We start from the raw sequence: 19,764 nt of genomic DNA, 5'->3' as shown, positions 1-19,764 counted from the left end.
GAATTTAGAATAAACAGCTGCTTGTCTGCTCCTCAGGGTTGATACTGAGAATAACTGAGAAAATGCATGGGCAAACCCTTTGAAGACTTAACAATGCTAGTTAATTGTCAGGTATTGGTTACGTATGGAGTACTGTCTAACCAGTTTGTGAATGAATGAGGTCCCTGCCTGCAGCGGATGTGTTGACTTTGGGTTGATTTGCAGACCCATATGGCCCCAGCTATCCACATACATACATATCAAGATAAAAGTTCAAGAAAAAGTGCAATTAGTGACAAATGAATGGGAAAGAGATGAAGAAATTCACCAAAAAGTATTTTATAGCCTGGGATAGGAAGAAACTGTTTCATGCAGAAGACTAGTCTTTATGGTACAGTATTGTTTGGGTAGAACTTTCCTGAAAAAGAAATGGTGGAGATGTGCAAAGCACATTTGGAAACAGTGAATTTAGAGAGCCTGTCATCATCATCTTAATTTTCTTTTTCCTTATATTCCTTCTTCTCCTGCAACATCTCATCTTTTTCATTCTATCTCACATTTGTTCATTGCTTACTCCATGCAGAGCTCTGTGCACATGGATTAATTTATTAAAACCCCACAACAACCTCATGAGATGAGTTCTCTTATTGTTATTCCCAATTAAAGCAATAGAAACTGAGGCTTAAGAAAAGCAATTTGCCCAAGCTGGTAAATGATGAAGCTGTAATGTGAGCTGAGGCCTCCTGAATCCAGAGCCAGTGGTCCCAACTGTTGCCAAGTCCTGCTTCCAGTTTGAGAGAGATGGGGAATGAGGTTGGAAGGGGAGAACTGGCCAGACTCACGAGGGTGGACTTGATCCATAGGCCAAGGGGAAAACAGAAAGCTTTCGAACAGAACAGTAACATTTTGAAAGCTGGCATATGTGGAAGGTTAATCTGGGTTTTGGTATGTAGGCGAGATTTAGCACATAATTAATAATCCAATAGTAGAAATGAATTACAAACAAGCAAGTGTGAGTGTTTGCTCTTTGCAGCCCATATGGAACAGCCCAGACTCCAAAGAGTAATTTTTGAGGAAGTTGAGTCAGTCACCATGTCCACTCTACTTTGCTCCTCTGTCTGGATACATTTGATGATACACATTCTGGTGCTTTGTGACGTCACTGATCATCACCACGGAAACATCTGGGCTGTAACAAACACTGGAGTGCAGCGTCACTGAATGTGTCAGGGAGGAGAGGAAACTGGCTTAAAATGATAAGACTCTCAATAATAAAAATTCAGTCAAATACGTGAGCAGTAGCAGCCTTGGTCATGAAGAGAAATAGAAGCATTACTATTCTGAAAGGCACAGAGCAGGAGTTGTGCATTACTGAAGGTTGAGCCAGGTTGATTTTTAGATGCTGCTCACATTCAAAACACGATTTCCTTAAAAAGTCACTATCTATGCTGTCTTGCATGATGACAGTAGAAATCTTTCAGGAGCTGGGAGCTCATCTCTCAAACTGCTTCTGGAAAACCTTCTACATAGTGGAAGTAGGCTAGCTGGGGACCTTTACATTGTTATGGGAGAAGCCTTTAACAATCAGAAGGAGAATTGGCAGAGGTTGTGGTTTGGGTTTATTGTTTGATGAGTCAGTGGGCAGTATTAGTTGTATAGTTGCAGAGATTAATAACTAAAAGGTGATTCTTGGCCCTTCAAAAATAAAGATGTTCACTAGCGGATCAAATCGTGAATTGACTCTAGCTCTAAGCCATGTGTAGTTTGGATTGCATGGTGCTTTAAGAAAGTGTGTATTTGTTGCTTTACAATAGAAAATAAAGAGATTTTACCTAAAATCCAGGTTTGCAAATTCTCTTTATATTCAGAAGAGCTGGTAGTGTTGGAGCCATTTCAAATGGCGACACTTAGGTCAAACTGAGAAGTTGTGTCCCTTTTGGGTAGGGTATATACTCTATGGTTAGCCACAACGTGCATGTCTCCCATTTTGTTATCCCTAGGCCATTTGATTTACTGACTTTCCTGCTTGGCTCTGTGAGCATTGGATTTTGCGATCATTGTTGAAGGGATTAGAGATTAGTTATTCCTAGCACAGTTCCTGGTATATGGATGGTACCTCATAAATGGTAGCTCTGATTGTTCTTTATCAATTACAGGCTCAGTTACTTAAACTCAATCCTTAGATCAATGCTGACTGATATGACTTTCTGTGATGATGGAAATGATCTCTGTGCTGTCTGATGTGATAGTCACTAGTCATATGTAGCTATTGACCACTTGAAATGTGGCTAGTATGACCAAGAAAATAATTTTAATTAAAAATTAAATTTCAGTAGCAGTATATGGCTAGTGACTACCATATTGGGCAAAGCAGATTTCAGTAATGAGATTGAACATCCACTGTCCTCGTTTACAATACAATGTGGAGAATAGACACTAGGGCTGTGTGTTCATTGTACAAGCCATTACTTAGAGTGAGCTTCATCACTTAGGATCACCTACTTCCTGAGGGGGAGCCACCTTTTATCACTCGTCTACAATTCTTGACAAAAACACATGCCATAGACATATGTTTTATAAAATGTTGTATGTACATTTGTACCAATATATGCAAGTCACCTTAAGCTCAAATGCAAAGTTTCACTGCTTTCTGCCCTCTAGCTGTCCAGTTAAGGGTACTGTGTAAACATAATAACTAGACCTGTCTGTGAAAAAGCCTGAATTTTTTGATGAGCTGCTGGCCCCTACCATTTATGATGGCATAAGGCCAAGAGCCAATGTTACCAAGGGGATTATGGAAAACAGTGGAGCCCTCCTAGACTGCTAGAGGGATCTTATATCTTAAGACTCAAGCTCTTCAGGCTGCAGTCTCTTGCGTTGTTTCCATCACAAGCCTATGTTGAGCACATTTGATGATCACATTGCCATAAACCAGCCCCAAAGGAGGATTCTAAAAGATCCTTCTTTTGCAGAACTTATTCATTCATTTGCATGTTGTCTGCTTTGCTGAGCCCAATAGTCACAGCCCTCCCTTTCCTCCCTTTTCCTTTGTCACAGGGTTGGAAACCCCAGCACCATCTATCAGGCTCTGGCTTATTGGTTACTTACTGGCCTCTGGCCTGAAACTTGCCCCAGCCTACTTTTCCAGTTGAAAAATAAGTAACTTCACCTCTTTTAGGGATGTATGCACAGGAGAGCAAAATAGACATTAGCCTGTTTCATTCAAGATGAAACTCTGAGTTACAAACCCCTGCCCCTTAAAAAAAGCCTCCTGAAAAACATGGAAATTCTCCTGAAAATAATAGAAATGGCTATGGTAGCTCATTTTATCAAATGATGATGAATAGCAATCTTCTTGTAATGAAAAAAAAACATATGTGAGTATTCTGCTTGGATCATTCATCGAGTCTGAAGTGTATCTCATCTTTTCTCATAGATTCTGCAGAGAGAATACCAAGTCTTCCTTTTTGACCTTTATGGGCAAATATCTTTATGGGCAAATATCAGTGTAAACTCGTGCTATGACAGTGACTTGAATGAGTCCTAGAATTCAGTAGGAGAAAGACTAAAGCCTCTTACAACAATACTGAAAGAGCCTACATAGTTTTAAATTCCTTCTTAGGAAAATTCTTTGCCAAATTGTTTTCGAGAACAAGACCAAGCTGATCTCAACTGAGACTAACTAATGAAATGTTAAATTATCTGCACACAGATATATTTTCAGTGTTGAATTTAGTCCGGCTCCCAGACACAAGGCGGCTAAAAATTCATATTCAGATAAGGAAAGGCAAACCTTGGCGAACAGATGGAGCAGAGTTCAGCATAAAGGTTTAATCCTATCAGGCCGATTCCTGTATGACCATCTGGATAATCCGGCACACACATTCAAGGCCTGTTAAAAATACGACTCCAGCCAAGATTAACATCACAGATTTTCCACTAGACTTGCTCATATTTGACTTTATGATTTTCCAGGCCCAAGAAGATTGCCTGTGAATAAAGACTTGAGTATTCCTTGAAGAAGCACTTCCATGTTTTTTTTTTTTTTTTAACCTGTAAATTGTTTCCTCTTTTCACAGTATTGGCTGTCCATTTTTGGAAAGTTATTTTCATTTCCCTTTCTTCCCTAGCTTTCATATCTAGAACTTTTCTTATAACAGGATAATAAGGAGAATTAGGCTAAAAATAATTTTGTGCATGAAAGTTCTCCTTTTCAGGAAGAGTTATTTACTTATTGTATAATCAGAGGCAAGTGAATTTACTATTGTTGCAACAAATATCACAATTGGATCCATGAATAATTCATTCTGAGGGTTATCTCACTTTCCACCATAATTTTTTTTTTCCAACGGTGTGGCTGATGATCATAGAACAAGAGAAAAAAAGAAAAGAAAAAAAAAAACCCTGGTGGCAGTTATTTGCCGTTAGTTGTTCTAGGATTAATATTTTGTACATTTTAATTTTGGATTTGGCAGATCAAACATGAAGTAGAAAACAGCACATTCTCACCTCCTTGAGTTATAAAATTCTGAGCTTCCGAAGTGTTAACAAACAATTTTTGCATATTATGAAACAATGCTGTGTTGCATGTCATTGAATCAAAAAGCCTTCAACAAGTCTTTCAAGTGCAATTTAGAAGTTACAGGTACATCAAAATGTCAAGATTTTTCACTGCTAAATTGTTAAATAACCCTGTTATTGAACCTGCGCAGAGTTATGGATCTCAGATAGACAAACTCAGAAATCTAAAAGTGCTTGCCTTAAAATGTTTAGATTACAGTTGTTGCACTAGGATTTCTGTCCTTCCCTTGCTCAGGTCTATGTCCACTGATTGTTGAAAAATTTTGCTGATTCAGTATAGAGTAAGAAAGCTGCAAATTAAACAGAAAGCTAATGGTTCCTATTTGGGCTTGCTCTGCATTTAGCAAACGGCATAGGTTGGAACTTAGCTAAACTGAGATACACCTAGATATTTACATTAGGTTAACTCTGTGTTAATGTAGATGCATGTTGGAACTACGTTTCCATCCACTGACTATGAATTTTTTCTCTTCTCCTTTTCTGTGAGAGCCATTAGTGTTGTCAAAATGAAGGGCTTTGCCAAATAAAGTCATTTTGGAATAAAGGATGAAAAACACTTGAAATTCTCAATCTCCTCATTTAATATTTAATAGATTTAATTGCATCTGGTACTGAGAAATCTCTGTATCATGGGTTACATTTCTCTTCAAAGTGACACACACACAGACACACACACACAGAGGCAGAATCTCTTTGCATATATAATATATTATTCTTTGCCAAGTAATATCTAGATGAGCTAGTGGATGGGGTAATAAATGCAGACCAATAACAAAACAAAATGAAGACCCTACTAAAACAATAAAATGCTTAACTGCATAAAGCAATTACTGAAAAAAAAATAAAAGAAGGCAGAAATAAACCTAGTAATTCAAGAGTTTTATTTATTTGTTTATTTGTATTCGAGAGCTATGTGTATTTGTTTACTAGCTGACTAGGAGTCTGTGGTGAGGTTAGCAATCTGACAGTGAGGTTTGCACCTGCTGGTGCTAGGGTTTGGGTTGGGCATTATAACTGCTGTGGGTTTCCAAGCATCCAGTTGGAAGGTTGGTGAACCCGGAACAGTTTTACATCCTGTACATGGTGAAAAGATAGAGGGTCAGTCTTCCCACTAGGGGAGAACTTTCTGCTTGTCCTCCTCCCTGGCCAGTAGCTGCCAGTTGTCAGGATCAAAGAATATGCAGATGTTGATGCTGCTGATCTGGGAGTAGTCAAGAGAGTAATCATTTCAGTTAAAATATGCAGCAAGAGCAATTGTTTTGACTTAACATGAAGGGCAGATATGTGTGTGTTGAGTCCATGTAGGAGTACTTTGAGTTCAGTCGATCTTTGGGACAGGCCTGCTTTCAAACACAGCTTCACCAAAATCCAATAGCTACAGGGATTAAAGGCCTGAGATTATATGAAGTCACAGGTATCCTACAGGAATGGGGTGAGTTCGTGGTTTTCACAAGTCTCAAAAATTTGGGACAACAACAGTAAAGTCAGTTCCTTATTTCTGAAAAGATCACCATTTATATTCATTCCAGGCAAATGAGAGCCTTAAAAAACAAACAAACAAACAAACAAACAAACAAACAAAAAAACCCCAAACCATTCCACCTTGTAGGGACTGATGCCAAATCCACCTCTTCAGTAAATGTAGCTGGCTAGGTTAGCAAGTGACAGGATTGGAAGTTCCTAGGAAAACTACACAACCTGGAATGACGAGACTATTGGGTATTCTAGTGAATAAATAAACTCTCACTAATGGGGAACTGGTGATAACGATAATTATTATAGCAGCAACTAGCATGCTATGTGCCCGGCCCATAGGAAAACAACAAAACACCAGCAGACACCTGCATTTTGCCACAAGTCTGTGAGCAGAAACCACTGCTTCGAGAGGGGAGACCTTTAGAGAGGCTAAGTGACTGCTTCAAGGTCTCACTGAGTGAGAGAGGTGGAATTTGAACAGCTAGAGCTGTTGCCCATTTGCAAATACCATAATACTCTGGATGTTAAAACAACTTAACATACATAATTGCATCTTTCTGTCTTTATTCAGGAGCCAGTTAAGGACTGGTGCCAGCATCTTCACCTCCATTGTAAGCATCAGTTATCTGCTCCATCAAAATGCTCATTAATAGAGAGTTCTGGCTAACAGGATGCTGGAAAAGGAGAGTTTACATCTTTTCATATGCTGTACACAATAGAAATGGAAAATGAGCTGAATATCCATTTTAATGGAATTTTATCTTGACGTTTAGAATGGGATTAGAACATTTCTAAATTTATACATTTTACCAACTGATGAAATGCTGTTTCCCCAGCACATATAAATACAGGAATGGAGAAAAGAGCCAAACAATACATCTCTAATGAGGCTTCTGTAAAAGAACAACTGTCACAAAAGCCTCATTTTGGAGATAAGAGATAATAAATCTTGCACCCAGGTCATCTACACTGCTCTCCAAACAACTGAAGTATTGATCACAGTACAAAGATTTCGGAGGCAAAAGTTAAGAGCAGCCCCAGGACCCTGCTGATAGTGGCACACACCACTAATTCACCTCAATGGGCAGGCACCTCTGAGCTCAATTAACCCTTATTCCCAAGGCCACCCATAAACCCTGAGGTAAACATGGCTTTCCTGGCACTTGCTTTCTATCAATGAAATAGATCATTTCTATTGGAGGCTAAGGCACAATTTTAACTTACAAATTTACCTTGCTATAAAGAGCCTGATGCTTCCAATGCGAGTGAGCAGGCACTTGAATCTTGTAACATTGATTCTGTAAATCAGAGAATTTTAAACTGCTGAGGGCAGCGATTTCTTCTGCCTTCTGTGGCCATTGGAAGGAAATATAAATGCTCTGGATTGTCTACACACAGAACATTAGTAGTTAATATGTACTGGAGGCCGAATGATTTGCTTTCTTTCTTTCTTTCTTTCTTTCTTTCTTTCTTTCTTTCTTTTTCTTTTCTTTCTTTCTTCTTTCTTCTTCTTTTCATTCTTCCCTCTCTTTTTCTTCTCACCATGACCATTGTTCAGAAGCAAATTGGAAATCTGGTAATTAGGCCCTGACTCACGGTGTAGTATTAGAGTCCCGAGCCAAAGTTCAACACCCTGAAATGAAATTTAAACCAATTAATCTGTTAGATTTTTATCGCTTGTCCGTGTTTTCTCAGCAATTCCCCCAGCACGTGGCCTTTGATCAACTCTCATACAAACGCTAAAACGTGTGCCTGCTGCTAGCAAGATGGGAATGACATTAACATGGTACTCATAAAACAATCAGAGCAGAGAAGCCCTCAAACAGGCAGGGCATGGTAATATTTAATAAAAGCACACACATAATCTTCAGAATTAGCATTTTGTGCCTTGCAGTACCTTTGGGAGAAGAGCTTTTATTTGTGGAGTGATCATTATTATAACAAAGAAGAGCTACCTAATAATTTCCACTTTAACTCTGCAATGTGCCATGAGCATTTCAGAGCCATTATGCTAAACTGTGGTGGGGTAATCATGTTATTGTCATAGTTTGAAGGAAAGAAAATCTCCTCTACTTTTGTGGCTGTTGGGGGTGGGGGAAGAGGTAAAAAAGAAGAAAAAAAAAAAAGACCAAAAAAATCAACTTCAACTTTTATTTTTAATGAGATTTAGAACCAGGATTTGACTCTCTGTCCTTGTGGTTACCAAGAGTGTGAAAATTCCTTGGTGAAGAAGAATCTTTTATTAATTAAATCAAGATTTGGCTGGTGAAAGTGGTTTTGTATTCAATCAAATCCACTCCCTTCCCCAATTTTGTAATATTTTCATGGAGATAGAATTGTATTGATTATTACACTCTTGGGTTGGACTGAATTCATTTGTAAATCTTCTCATCTTCAAATTCTACTGAACACATCCACCATGACTATTAAAAATGATCTCTCCTTTTCTTCCTCTCTGTGTCTTTTTGGATATCCTGAGTGAAAGAAAAACAAGTCCTTGGCTACTTCAGATGTGATCTGGGCTTTCTCAGAGTAAAGCTTACCCAGAAAGAAGAGAGGAGAGGCTCAGGATCTGTTAATCAGCACAACTGGACCTTTTTTTTTTTTTTTTAAATTAATATCAATTTGTTCTAAATAGTACAACCTTTATCTCTTACAAAATTAAATGTTGTTATTTAATTTTTATTATGATAACATATTACCTTAATGTGTTTTTATGGAAAATATTCAAACCATACCACTTTTTTAAGAGTAAATTTAATGGTCTCCTTGCCCCCTCAGCCCCATTGCAGTCACATTGCTGTGTTTCATATGGACCCACTGGAGACAGTGGCTATACATCCTTCCAGATCTTTGTTCACATGTAACTACATACACACAAACACAGGTGTGTCTATGGGCTCATATATGTCATTTTTTTAAGTTAACAGGATCACACTGTTCATTAGACTACCAATTGCTTTTTTACTTACTAACATACTTTGTCATCTTTCCATGTTAGTTTGGAAAAATCTTTTCCATCCATTCAAATGACATTCCTAATATTCTGTAGTATGGATATACCATCATTTATTTGGCCACTCTCTTATTGGAGGCACCTAGATGCTTGGATTTTTTACTGTGAATACCGCAGCGAACGTTTGGGTACCTGTAGTGGTAGGCACATCTGCAAGTATTTCCTGGACTGCTTTTACTCTGGCAAGTTTGTTTGTGACTAAGATAAAGCGGTAAAACGGTGGCCTAGGAGTTAAAGTTAGATGATAAATATTTTGTTTACCGCCTGTACGTTTAAAAAATTTGAATTAGCTGCCAGCATTTAAAGATTGGGAAATTCACATAAAAATCTGGTTCCCAGCCTCTTTCAAAAGGTCAGAAGCCCAAACTGCACTGGGCTAGCACTGGTGTGGGGGTACCAGTGGCTAGAGCTTCTCCAATTCTTGGCATCAGGGGCCATCCATCTCATGCTTGTTCTGAGACTCTGAGCTGCTGTATTCATTTGTAGTTTTTGCCTTGGCCTGTATGGATCTGTGAGTGTTAACAACTGCTCTCAGGCCAGATCTGCTTAGCTAGTCACAGTGTCTTCTACCTTGCATTATTGACACGTTAGAGTTCTTTATTTGGCGGAACTATCCCCTGCATTGTTGAATAGTTAGCATCTTTGACTTCCTGGCACTAAATGCCAATAACATCTCTTTGCCCACCCCCTCTTATCAGTGTAACAGCACACGAGTCCTTTACATATTTTCCAAATTTCCCAGTGGGGAAATACCACAGAGTTTCCCCTCAAGACTGCTATGCCACACAGATGTATAGAAGCACCTTTAGAATGCCTTGAAGCCCAGCTTTACAAAGGTCTACATAACTAACTTGTTCTAGGAATGACATCTAGTCTCTAAGATAGAACAATAGATCGTTGTGTATAGAAGTAGGATGGACCAAGGGGGTACGTCACTGTTTTCATGAAATACCCCCTATTTTATTCACCAGAAAGCTAAGAAGATGATGTCACATATTGTCTCCTCACCAGCTTATCTCTGGAAGCTTGATGATCTTTCTTTCCTCTGGCTAGTTGACACTTAGCTTTGTTTCTGGTTTATTGCTCACAGAATTTGAAAACATTATCACTTTCCTTAGGAAGTGTTTGAAAGCACATATGTACACACACACACACACACACACACACACACACACTTACATGCCTTCTTTATCCTATAAAAAACAAATGGAAAGAAGTGGGAGAGGACCAAGTCTAAAACCAGCTTGACCATGCTACCAGATTGTCTTTAGTATAGAAGAGTCTCTCAGAGATAGACCAACACCATTCTGCCTCCTTTGTACAATGATAAGTAAGCCTGAAAGATCCATACTTATTTTAAGAGATATCTAAAGAAATATACTTACCCAAAGAAATTTGCATGATTACAAAAATAAAATTTTAAAAATTAAAAGAAAGTTAATACAGATAATAAACATCCTAAACAACTGTTTTGTTGTTTATGAGAGTAGTCACATGGTGAGCATTTATTTAATCATACCATTGGATTTCACACTCTGTCATTAGGCAAGTCTCTTTGAACAGACAAGTTCAGTTAAACCAAGATCCTGTTCTCAGAAGTATTTGGAGATATGGCTCCCTTTCTACCCTACTTTAGCAACTAAGTACTCTGACTTAGAAATTAAGAATTGAAATTTTGAGACATTAACTAGAATGTTTCCAAACTGCTTTTATTTTAGGAATTCTATATAGTTTTTAAATGTGCTTTATTTCTCTTATAAATTTCTTGAAGTCATGCGTCATATGCTATCATTGGTTTGGGAATACTCAAGCATGCATTTAAACATCTTTACTTTTAAGGAAAAATTCTGCTTAGAAAAAGTCCTGTGCCTGTGGAGCATTGATCACAATCTTTATGTGTGTTAAAAATTGGACAAAAATTTTCAAGTCATGAATCATTTACATTTTCTTGATTAATTATTTTGTTTTTGGGAGAAAGTGAAGGAGAGAAAAGGCATCTGAACTGCCCAGTTTTAGTTGTAAATGCATTACTATGAGTTCAGCCAACATGAAATGTTTAGTTTGGATATTTCCTAATTTCTCTGTGCTATTTTATAAGATGAATTTGAATCAAAATCAAACCCATTCTCTTGTTTGTGTGGTGGCACGTGAGCAATGGTCCCACCGGGCTAGGCTTTATATTTTCTTTTCTTCTTGCAAAAGTTAAAGTGTGATATTTTGCCAAATTTGACAAAGCCCGATAGTTTTATTTTGTTTTTTTTTCCAGTTTATTCCCGTTAAAATTAGCTGGTGCTCCCATTGACTTCAATATTTGGAAAGTCAGTCTTGGATACTTAATAAACTTTTTATTAAAGAGAAGGGTCTCGTTTCCTCTCCTTGCACAATATCTCCCTAGCTTTAGAATTTTGCTTTGTTCTTGTTCATAAAAGTAATCATGAGAATAACAACATGGCATCATGGAGTTAAGAACCCTTGGTGCCTTCTGAGACATTTCAAAAACATAATCCTACAATTACATTTATGCCTAGCAATTCTGTTGAAAGTACGCCATGCTCACCAGGCAAGCCACCTCTAGTCTGTTTGGAATCATGGTATTTGCAAATAATTTCCCACCTCCAAGGGCCATTTATAGTGGAAAGAGAAGAGATAATGAAATTTTTAAAAAGTCTATTCAAGAGTTTTATGCCTGGAAATGGCAACACAGCAAAGGTCATGGGACTTTCTGTGGTTCAGCCCTGACAGCTATTTGGTTACATAATTCACCCTGGGTGACCTGCATACTTTACATCTATAAAATGGGATAAATGATATTGGTTGAGAAAAACCTTAATGACTACTAATGAAGAATGTTGCTGTGTTAGTGTTACAGATAGAAGGCACGGAGCAAGAATATTTTCTTGTTCCAGGCTTTCTTTCTCACTTCCTTTTGGACAGAAATGCTTATCTAAAAATGTATCGATTTTCTTTTCGGGAAGAATGTCTAATTATGAAGCAATTCTATAAGGTCTCCAATGTGTTCCAAAAAGCCACCCATTCTTTTTTATTTTTAGCTTCTCACAAATTAAATTTTGCTTCTGTGTTTTATTTCACAAGATTTCAGGTTTGAAAATAATTGGGCAAAATATATGTATGTCAATAGAAACAATGAAAAAAAAAAGCTTTTAAAAACTGAAATTGCACCCTTAGGTTTCAGGTCCTAAAGCAGCTAGGAAATGCTGAGATCTTGGGGGACTTTCTGTTAGTGAAAAGATAAAAGATATATATTTTTTTCTTTTTCTCAAGTCTCCATCATTAAAGTTTGGTTCTAACAGCAGACTCCTTCTCTTTTTCATGTGTGTTGAAAAGCAGCTACTCCCTGTATCAAAGCCATCAGCCCGAGTGAAGGATGGACGACGGGAGGCGCGACTGTGATCATCATAGGGGACAATTTCTTTGATGGGTTACAGGTCATATTCGGTACCATGCTGGTCTGGAGTGAGGTAGGTGTTGTCTGAACATTAATATCTAATAGCTTGGTCTAGTTGAGGATACTGTCTACACTTGAATTTCTAATAGAGTGTGTCTAGAATTTCATGGTGCCACCCTGGGTGGGCCAGCTCTAGTCTGCAGAACTCTGGGAAAGTAGAGGACGTGGGTTGGGTATACCTGGAAGTGCCACTCTCTACCGGAATGACTTCCATCCTCTGGCCCGTAAGCACCAGGAGAGCTTCTGTTTTGTCATTTGTCCTCTTATGCTAGCCATGGTGAGGAGGTCCTATTGTACATTGGAAATTGGAAAGGAGATCCAAAGTCACAAAATATAGAGGAAAAACCTTGTTCAAACTTTAACAAGGTGATAATATGTGAATAGTTGTAGATGGGATCTACTGTAGGCCCATCTTCAAGGAACACCATTCATATGACAGTAACAATGCAGGTGTAGATGGATCTTGACTTATTCAGTGATTCTTCGTCCAAGAATGAGTGATTTCCCAGGACACTCTTGAAGAACCAAAGGCTTTTTCCAGCCCTAGGAATTTACAGCTCACAGGCATCTCAGTATGTGACCACAACCATGTGAAAATGACTTTGTTCTGTGTGTATAGTGCTTCCTAAGCACTGTGATCATTTTAACCTGCCAGTTGACTTGTCTAGCAATAATCAACATTAGCTCAAGATTATAAAACATGAACCTCACTATTATATAGATGCCATGGAAAACTTGCCTTTGCTTTCTTTCTACGTTTTGAGCCTAGATTTCTCATCCAGCATGCCCAGAGCTCCTTCTCTTTCACTTCCCCAAAGTTTAGAATAAAACTCATGTTAGGCCCATAAGGTACCACTGATCTTGTCCATGCTGTTTGTTTTACAAGCAGTTGTGTGAATCACTAAACTTTATTGAGACATTCTGTAACTAGGCACTGTGCTCAGTTATTGACACAGATCATCTCAATCCTTTCCTCTGCAGCATGGGATAAATACTCTTAGCCTTAATCTGTTCTTGATAAAGACACTAAGGATGAGAGTTAGATACATAGTTACAAAACCCCAAAACAGCTACTGGAAGCCCATGAAGTATGGATCATATGTATGCAGCCACAGAAGTCAGTAGCAGAACAGGAGCTAGAACTCAGATTTTTTATTTCCATTCCTAGCTGTCCTCCCATGACACCACTGTTTAGACCATCTAGATACTTTGTGTCTTCTCTCTAGACAGGCCACAGAGGTAAGCAGAGTAAAGACTGTGATCTTTGAGTATTTTTATCTTTCCAAAGCAGAGCCGGTCTTTCTTTTTAAGCCTTCTGTGTGCACTTCTCACTGCCAGTAACTCACTCGGGCCAGCCTCTTGTCAGCCTGTGGGTCCATTGCTTTTGTATTTCCCATGCCGCCAACTAGCAGCATGCATTTGGCCAGAGAATCAAAGCTCTTGTAAAACTGAATCAGGGATGGGCTTCTCAGTCCACCAAACTAATTGTTGTCCAAGTTGGATGGAACATCCCAGGCACAAGAAGTGGACTGAGCTCCTGCTGCCGATTGTACCCCATTCTTTGTTGGAACGTTGGGTTGTAAAATTAGAAGCATCACATACATGGCATATTTTGCTGCTAGTCTGGTGTCTTTATCCCTGCTGGAGACAGCAGTCCTCACAAGGACAGCTTCTCCCAGGTCTTGTAAGCTATAAATTCATCCCTTTCTATACCTCATTCTGTTGCTTATCCTGGAAGTTGGGAGAGGGGAAGAATAAATATAATATGGACTTCTTGCTCTATATTATAGAGACCTGAGAAGTGGGACTCAGAATTGGCAGTAAGTCTTACTGAACCTCTGAGAATAAAGTGGGTTAGTCTGAAGTTTCTTTTAAAGCTTTGTGTCTGTCTTTGCCCAACACTACATTGGTTATGGAACAAGGGCTTTGACATACCAGGAGATCATTAATTTGTACTTATACCTTGTTCCTAGTCACGGTCCTTGTGTTTCCTCTCTGTCTGCCCACATTCTTGCCCTCTCTTGGGAAAAGGTAAGAAAGAGAAAATTCTAATTTAGACTAATCCAGATTGCTTCAAAGTATCTGTTTCCATATGACAAAATCAATACAAATCATGAAAACAAAAATACCCCAGTAAAGCTATACCTTTGTCTTCCTCCTTCTTCAATCTGTCCACCGCCACTGTCTTGCATGTACCAGAAACCCCTCACGGTGGATCTTAATGGATCCAACTAGGAGGTGAGGCTGGGGAATGCATGCTCCTTCTTTGGCCACCTCCTCCTCCCAAACTGCTCTCATGTGTGACTATGTCATAAATCAACTATGACCCTTTCCCAATGCAAACCTACCAGGAATTTCCAAAATGTGGATATTATTTTAAAATAAGTAAATCCTCTGTAGCATTAGATTGGGTGTCTGGGTGGAGGATTTTAATTTAGGTTGTTATTATAATAGTCTTGACATTAGGAAAAAATGAGCCTTGCAGAGGTGAACTTTTTATAAATATTTTAAACTATTTATATATCTAGATTTTCATACAGGCTATTTGACAGACATGACTTTTAGTGGATGGAGAGAGAATTTGGTACTGCTTCAAATCCAAAAATCCATTGTGTAATAATGAGAAATAGCTCACATTTACAAAGGGTTTATCATGTGTAGGTAATTATTTGATCCTCATGGTAGCCCTGTGTTAGATACACATGAGTAAACTTAGTGTAGGAGAGGTTGAGAAATTTGCCCATCATCACACAGATAGCACTAGAGATGCATTTGTATCACAGTGGCTATTTTTACAAAAAAAATTAAAGCCCAAGTTACTGAGAGAGCAAACGAATACATATGAAAGGAAAGAAGCACAGAAATAGAAGAAAGAAAAAAACATGCATAGTAATCCAGGTAATAGGATAGTAGAAGTAGTAGTAATAGTAATAGTAGTAATAACTTCGGTGGGTTTTAATCACATAAAATTACATATGTGCCTTTCATTTTGGTAGAGGCAAAAAATATCAACCAGGTCTGGGGCCATTTCTACAGGCTTCCATTGGATAGAATCAGAACTCACTCAGTACTGTGAATATTTAAAAGATGATATCTGTGAAAGATTGGTGGAAAAATGTCGAGTATGACTAATATTCAGCTAAGATTCACTGATCAATTAGTTCCTGCCAGGTACCATGCTGAGTATTTGGTATGGCTCTCATGTGACCATCACAACATCTGTCTACTATGTTGTTCTTGTTTCACTGATGAGGAAATTGAGGCTTGGGGAAGTTAAATCAGTGCTCCACGTTCAGAGGGTGGAAGTGGAATTTGAACCCAGGCAGCCCGACTCCCGGGCCTCATCTTCTAAACTGTCCATTATTTAGCCTATGCCAAAATTGTTACCCTAGTGTTTTAACATATCAGATAAGGTGTAATGCTCACCATTGCCACTGATGCCTTGTACTGCGGTGAGGCAGGGGTGGGTATCTTAATAGTTATTATCGCCTTCCAGGCTGTGGTAGACTTGGGATGCAGAGCAGTAAGAGCTATCCCTTCATATTCTAGTTGTATAGGCTTGTAGATGGAGCCATTGGCTTCTAGGAAGAATTTATCTTTATGAAGGATACATGCCCTGCGTCAGGGGCAGAAGACAACCTCTTCCTTGTTGACATAAGAGAACTTGGCAGGATGGTTAACCTGTTTGGGTCACATCTCTAGATAGGACCCCTATCTATCTGACTTTTTGTCCCCTGGCCACGTGATCTCTTGAGGTTATGCCACCTCTAAGATCTAGTACTTCTGATTTTAAATAGACTTTTATCTCTTCACCATTTCCTCATCCTATAGCCCAAAGCACTCAGGAAGCAGGCTGGTGGGCCAGGACAAGCAGATAACATTTTAGATTAGCAGCTGATGTTATTATTTGGAATCTTTTTTTAGCTTAAGAATTTTAAAAAGAGTGAGAGAAAATAGGGCTGGCTTAATTTACCCTCATCTGTGCTCTTTCCTTACTAACCCAATCTTTTGCAAATGAGTGATTCAGTTTAGCTCACTGATTGCCGCCTGAGGGTTGGGGAAAAAGAAAGGTGACACTCCATTGCTCCTACCTCAGCTCTGCTGTCTGTGAGCTCCCAAGTTTGGGGTGAACTACATGGCTTTCCTGTGAATTTGGTTTGCCATCTTTGTTACTCTTCCTTATCGGTTCTTGGCCTTTTTCCTCTCTGTCTTTCTAGAAAGCAAATTATCATACTGATACTCTTGTGCTTTGTATCCTGCCTTTACCCAAAAAATTTGCCAAAAAAAAAAAATCTTTGTAGTATTTGATATATAAACCCAGGAAAATCAACAGAGCTGATGTGTGCTCATGATTAATGTGGGTTGAGTTTTTTCTTGATCAGAGATATACTTGGTTGTTTTTTGCTTTTCCCATAACATGTGATTTGGAGGAGGGGAATGGTTCCTGCTTCTGGTTTGTAGAGCTAATACTTATGTTAATAACTCCTGAACATCTCTATTTGCTAAGCCATGAGTACTGCTTGGCTTGCCTCTTGGTGTCTAGCACTGGGATAGTTACTACGGGTAATCAAAATTAGGCTTTGTGGGATCTGGTGTTTTATTTGGAACAGCACCTTGCTCCTATGAAACAAATTAGGGAGTTACATAATATATTTTTATAATCCAGTGTTAAATTACTAGCTTAAAATTCAAGGCAAGGTTCTAGAAAGCACAGAGTATGGTATGGTCAGAAGTAGACTGTTCAAATAACAGTCAAGCTTCTGTTATGTACTGGTGGATCTCTGTGCTGGGCATTTTAGGCTCTGACAATCATTTGATTTAATCACTGAAATCTCTGGGAGAATTTATACAGCTTAAGGTATTTAAGATGCCTGTAAAGAAAGTACAGTGGTGAGATTGGTGAGGAGCAGAGGATGAAGGGAACTTCATGCAGACAATCATCCAAGCAAAGGTTTAGATTGCATGAGGTGGCAGCAGGCAAGTAGCTAGTCAGGAGACTTGGGTATTAATTGCAGTCTTTCTGTTGCTCAATCAGAGGACCTAGATTTTAGTTAGTGTTGGTCATTGGGCCTTAGTTTTCCCATCTGAAAATGAGGGGCTTAGACTAAATCCTCTTTGAAATCAGCTATAATTTTATAATTCCTTTATCTAGAGTTTACTCCCCTGACTGTCCCTTCAAAGTAAGAAGCACGAAGTGATGATGGGTAGCAAGTAGCTTCTTTTCTTCCACTATTGTGCTTTACTTTTACAACAAACTTGTAATATACAACTATCATGTTTATTTGCAAAAAGATTCTTTGGACTTCATCAAAACCATTTAATTAGCTACAAAGTTGGATCTCCCTATTGATATATCTTTAGTCAATTTTTTTTAGCCTCTACACTTCAGGTTCTGGTATCTGGTATAAACCTGAGACCACAATGTTGGTCTAATTCATTTTCCAGATAGTTCTGTGGAATACCTCGATTCTTGGGGATATCAACAGGTACCCCATGGGAGATAGGGGAAGAAGGTTTTTCCTGGCAAGTTTGGGAAATGTTGAGTCAAATAAATTAAACTGGTCCTTGTTCTAGGACTTTGCAAGTCTTCTGAGATACTAACGTACACTGTGAATACCTAAGATGAAGTTTACAACATGTCCCAGACTTTTGGGACCACAGAACCTTTTTACAGGGTTCACCTTATAGGAGGATATATTGGTGGTGGATGGATTTCATGTTAATGAAGTAAAATCACGAAGTCCAGTCATGAAGTGATTGGTCTGGGGGTAGATGTGAGAAAATCATCTGAAATATTTGCAGAGTATTATTCAGATTAGACCAGGAATGTGTAGAGCCATTATTCTTTAATACTGCAGGCTTTGAACAAAATTTCTCTCATATTTTGCATCTGGTTTTAGTCACTGCACACTTGGCATTAGATGCCACGTGATTTTGCAGGGCAGCTATATTTAAAGATTGCCGGAACGACTTAGCTCAGATTGAGAAGTCATTTCATCATTGTATGAACCAGTAAGCCTCACACAGGGGCTACATGCTGTCTTTTGCACCCGGATGAATATTTTCTTCCACTACATTCCCAAAGATAGGGAGAAGTCAAAGGGAGAAATCTATGAGGGGTGGGGAAGACCTATGGGTGAATATGGTTGGGTAAATAAATGGCAGTTTTGGGGGCTGAGAAATAATTTCCTGCTTTAATCCAGAAGTTGGAAAACAAGGTTTTAAATGCAGTTCCTGAATTCTTTCTTCATTCCTATCTCTACTTTCCATTCTCATTTGTACACATAGCTCAGAGGAAGGATTGTAAATAAAAAATAGCATTTGCTCCTCTGTGACATTAAAGAATGAATGGCTACAACTCATACATGTTCCCACTGGAAGTTTCCCAGGCCTTTTTGTTTGGCCTTGATTTTTACTGAACCACATGTAGAATCACAAAGTTTTGAGGGCTTTGAGGAACCTTTCCAGTCATGAAGTGCAGCTGTTTTTGGAAATGAGGAAAAAGAGGCTCCAGAGTCATACAGTGACTTGTCCTGGGAACACATTAGCTATTACTTAGTTCTGGGGTTACAGAGCAACTCTCCAGACACCAACCTCACCCCCCATTTAGCATTCTCTTGTACCAGTTTTCTCATGGTATTTCTTTAGTCCTTTAATAAACTTCCTTATATTTATCAAATCCTCCCAAATTTTATACATGATGATACTGGCATTCTAATGGCTGTTATTTGTACCACACTTATATGCAATACAATTCCATTCCTTTAAAAAATAAAATTAAGAAAGGCAGAGAAAGACATTATCACAAATATCTTTTAAAATTTCATAATGTAAATACGGCATATAAATGGTTCTGTCCTATATTTAACATATATTGAGGCTTACATGTAGAAGTTTAATTTAAAATTGATGAAATGGGGAATCCCTGGATAGCTCAGCAGTTTAGCACCTGCCTTCAGCCCAGGGCGTGATCCTGGAGTCCCACATCAGGCTCCCTGCATGGAGCCTGCTTCTGCCTGTGTCTCTGCCTCTCTCTCTCCCTCTCTCTCTGTGTGTCATTCATGAATAAATAAATAAAATCTTTAAGAAAAAGAAAAGTTGATGAAATGCGTGGATTTAAAATAATTCATGCATTCCTACTTTTCCCAAACATGTAAGTTGCCAAGTCTGTATGCAACCTGTACTTACTGATCACCTATTAAGGGGAAGATGCTTAATGTAAAATTATAAACTTTATTTGTAAGGA

At 38.5% G+C, this 19,764-nt stretch overlaps 1 protein-coding gene across 4 annotated transcripts in view; it reads left to right on the top strand.

Moving 5' to 3' along the window:
* Positions 1-19,764, top strand: part of EBF1 (EBF transcription factor 1) — a 385,879-nt gene that overhangs the window by 276,859 nt on the left and 89,256 nt on the right. For 2 of the 4 annotated variants that reach the window (XM_055325553.1, XM_055325551.1), the window contains exon 9: positions 12,401-12,531. In XM_055325553.1, the coding sequence (XP_055181528.1) occupies positions 12,401-12,531 (131 nt within the window). Of the gene's footprint in view, positions 1-12,397; positions 12,532-19,764 lie in introns of all 4 variants that reach the window. The other 2 variants (XM_055325552.1, XM_055325550.1) reach the window with 1 other exon arrangement.

The sequence above is a fragment of the Nyctereutes procyonoides genome, unplaced genomic scaffold (genome assembly GCF_905146905.1).
Source record: "Nyctereutes procyonoides isolate TBG_1078 unplaced genomic scaffold, NYPRO_anot_genome, whole genome shotgun sequence".
In the NCBI taxonomy this organism is placed as follows: Eukaryota; Metazoa; Chordata; class Mammalia; order Carnivora; family Canidae; genus Nyctereutes; species Nyctereutes procyonoides.
Note: the sequence above shows the minus strand (reverse complement) of the source record. Positions and strands in the feature narration are given on the sequence as shown.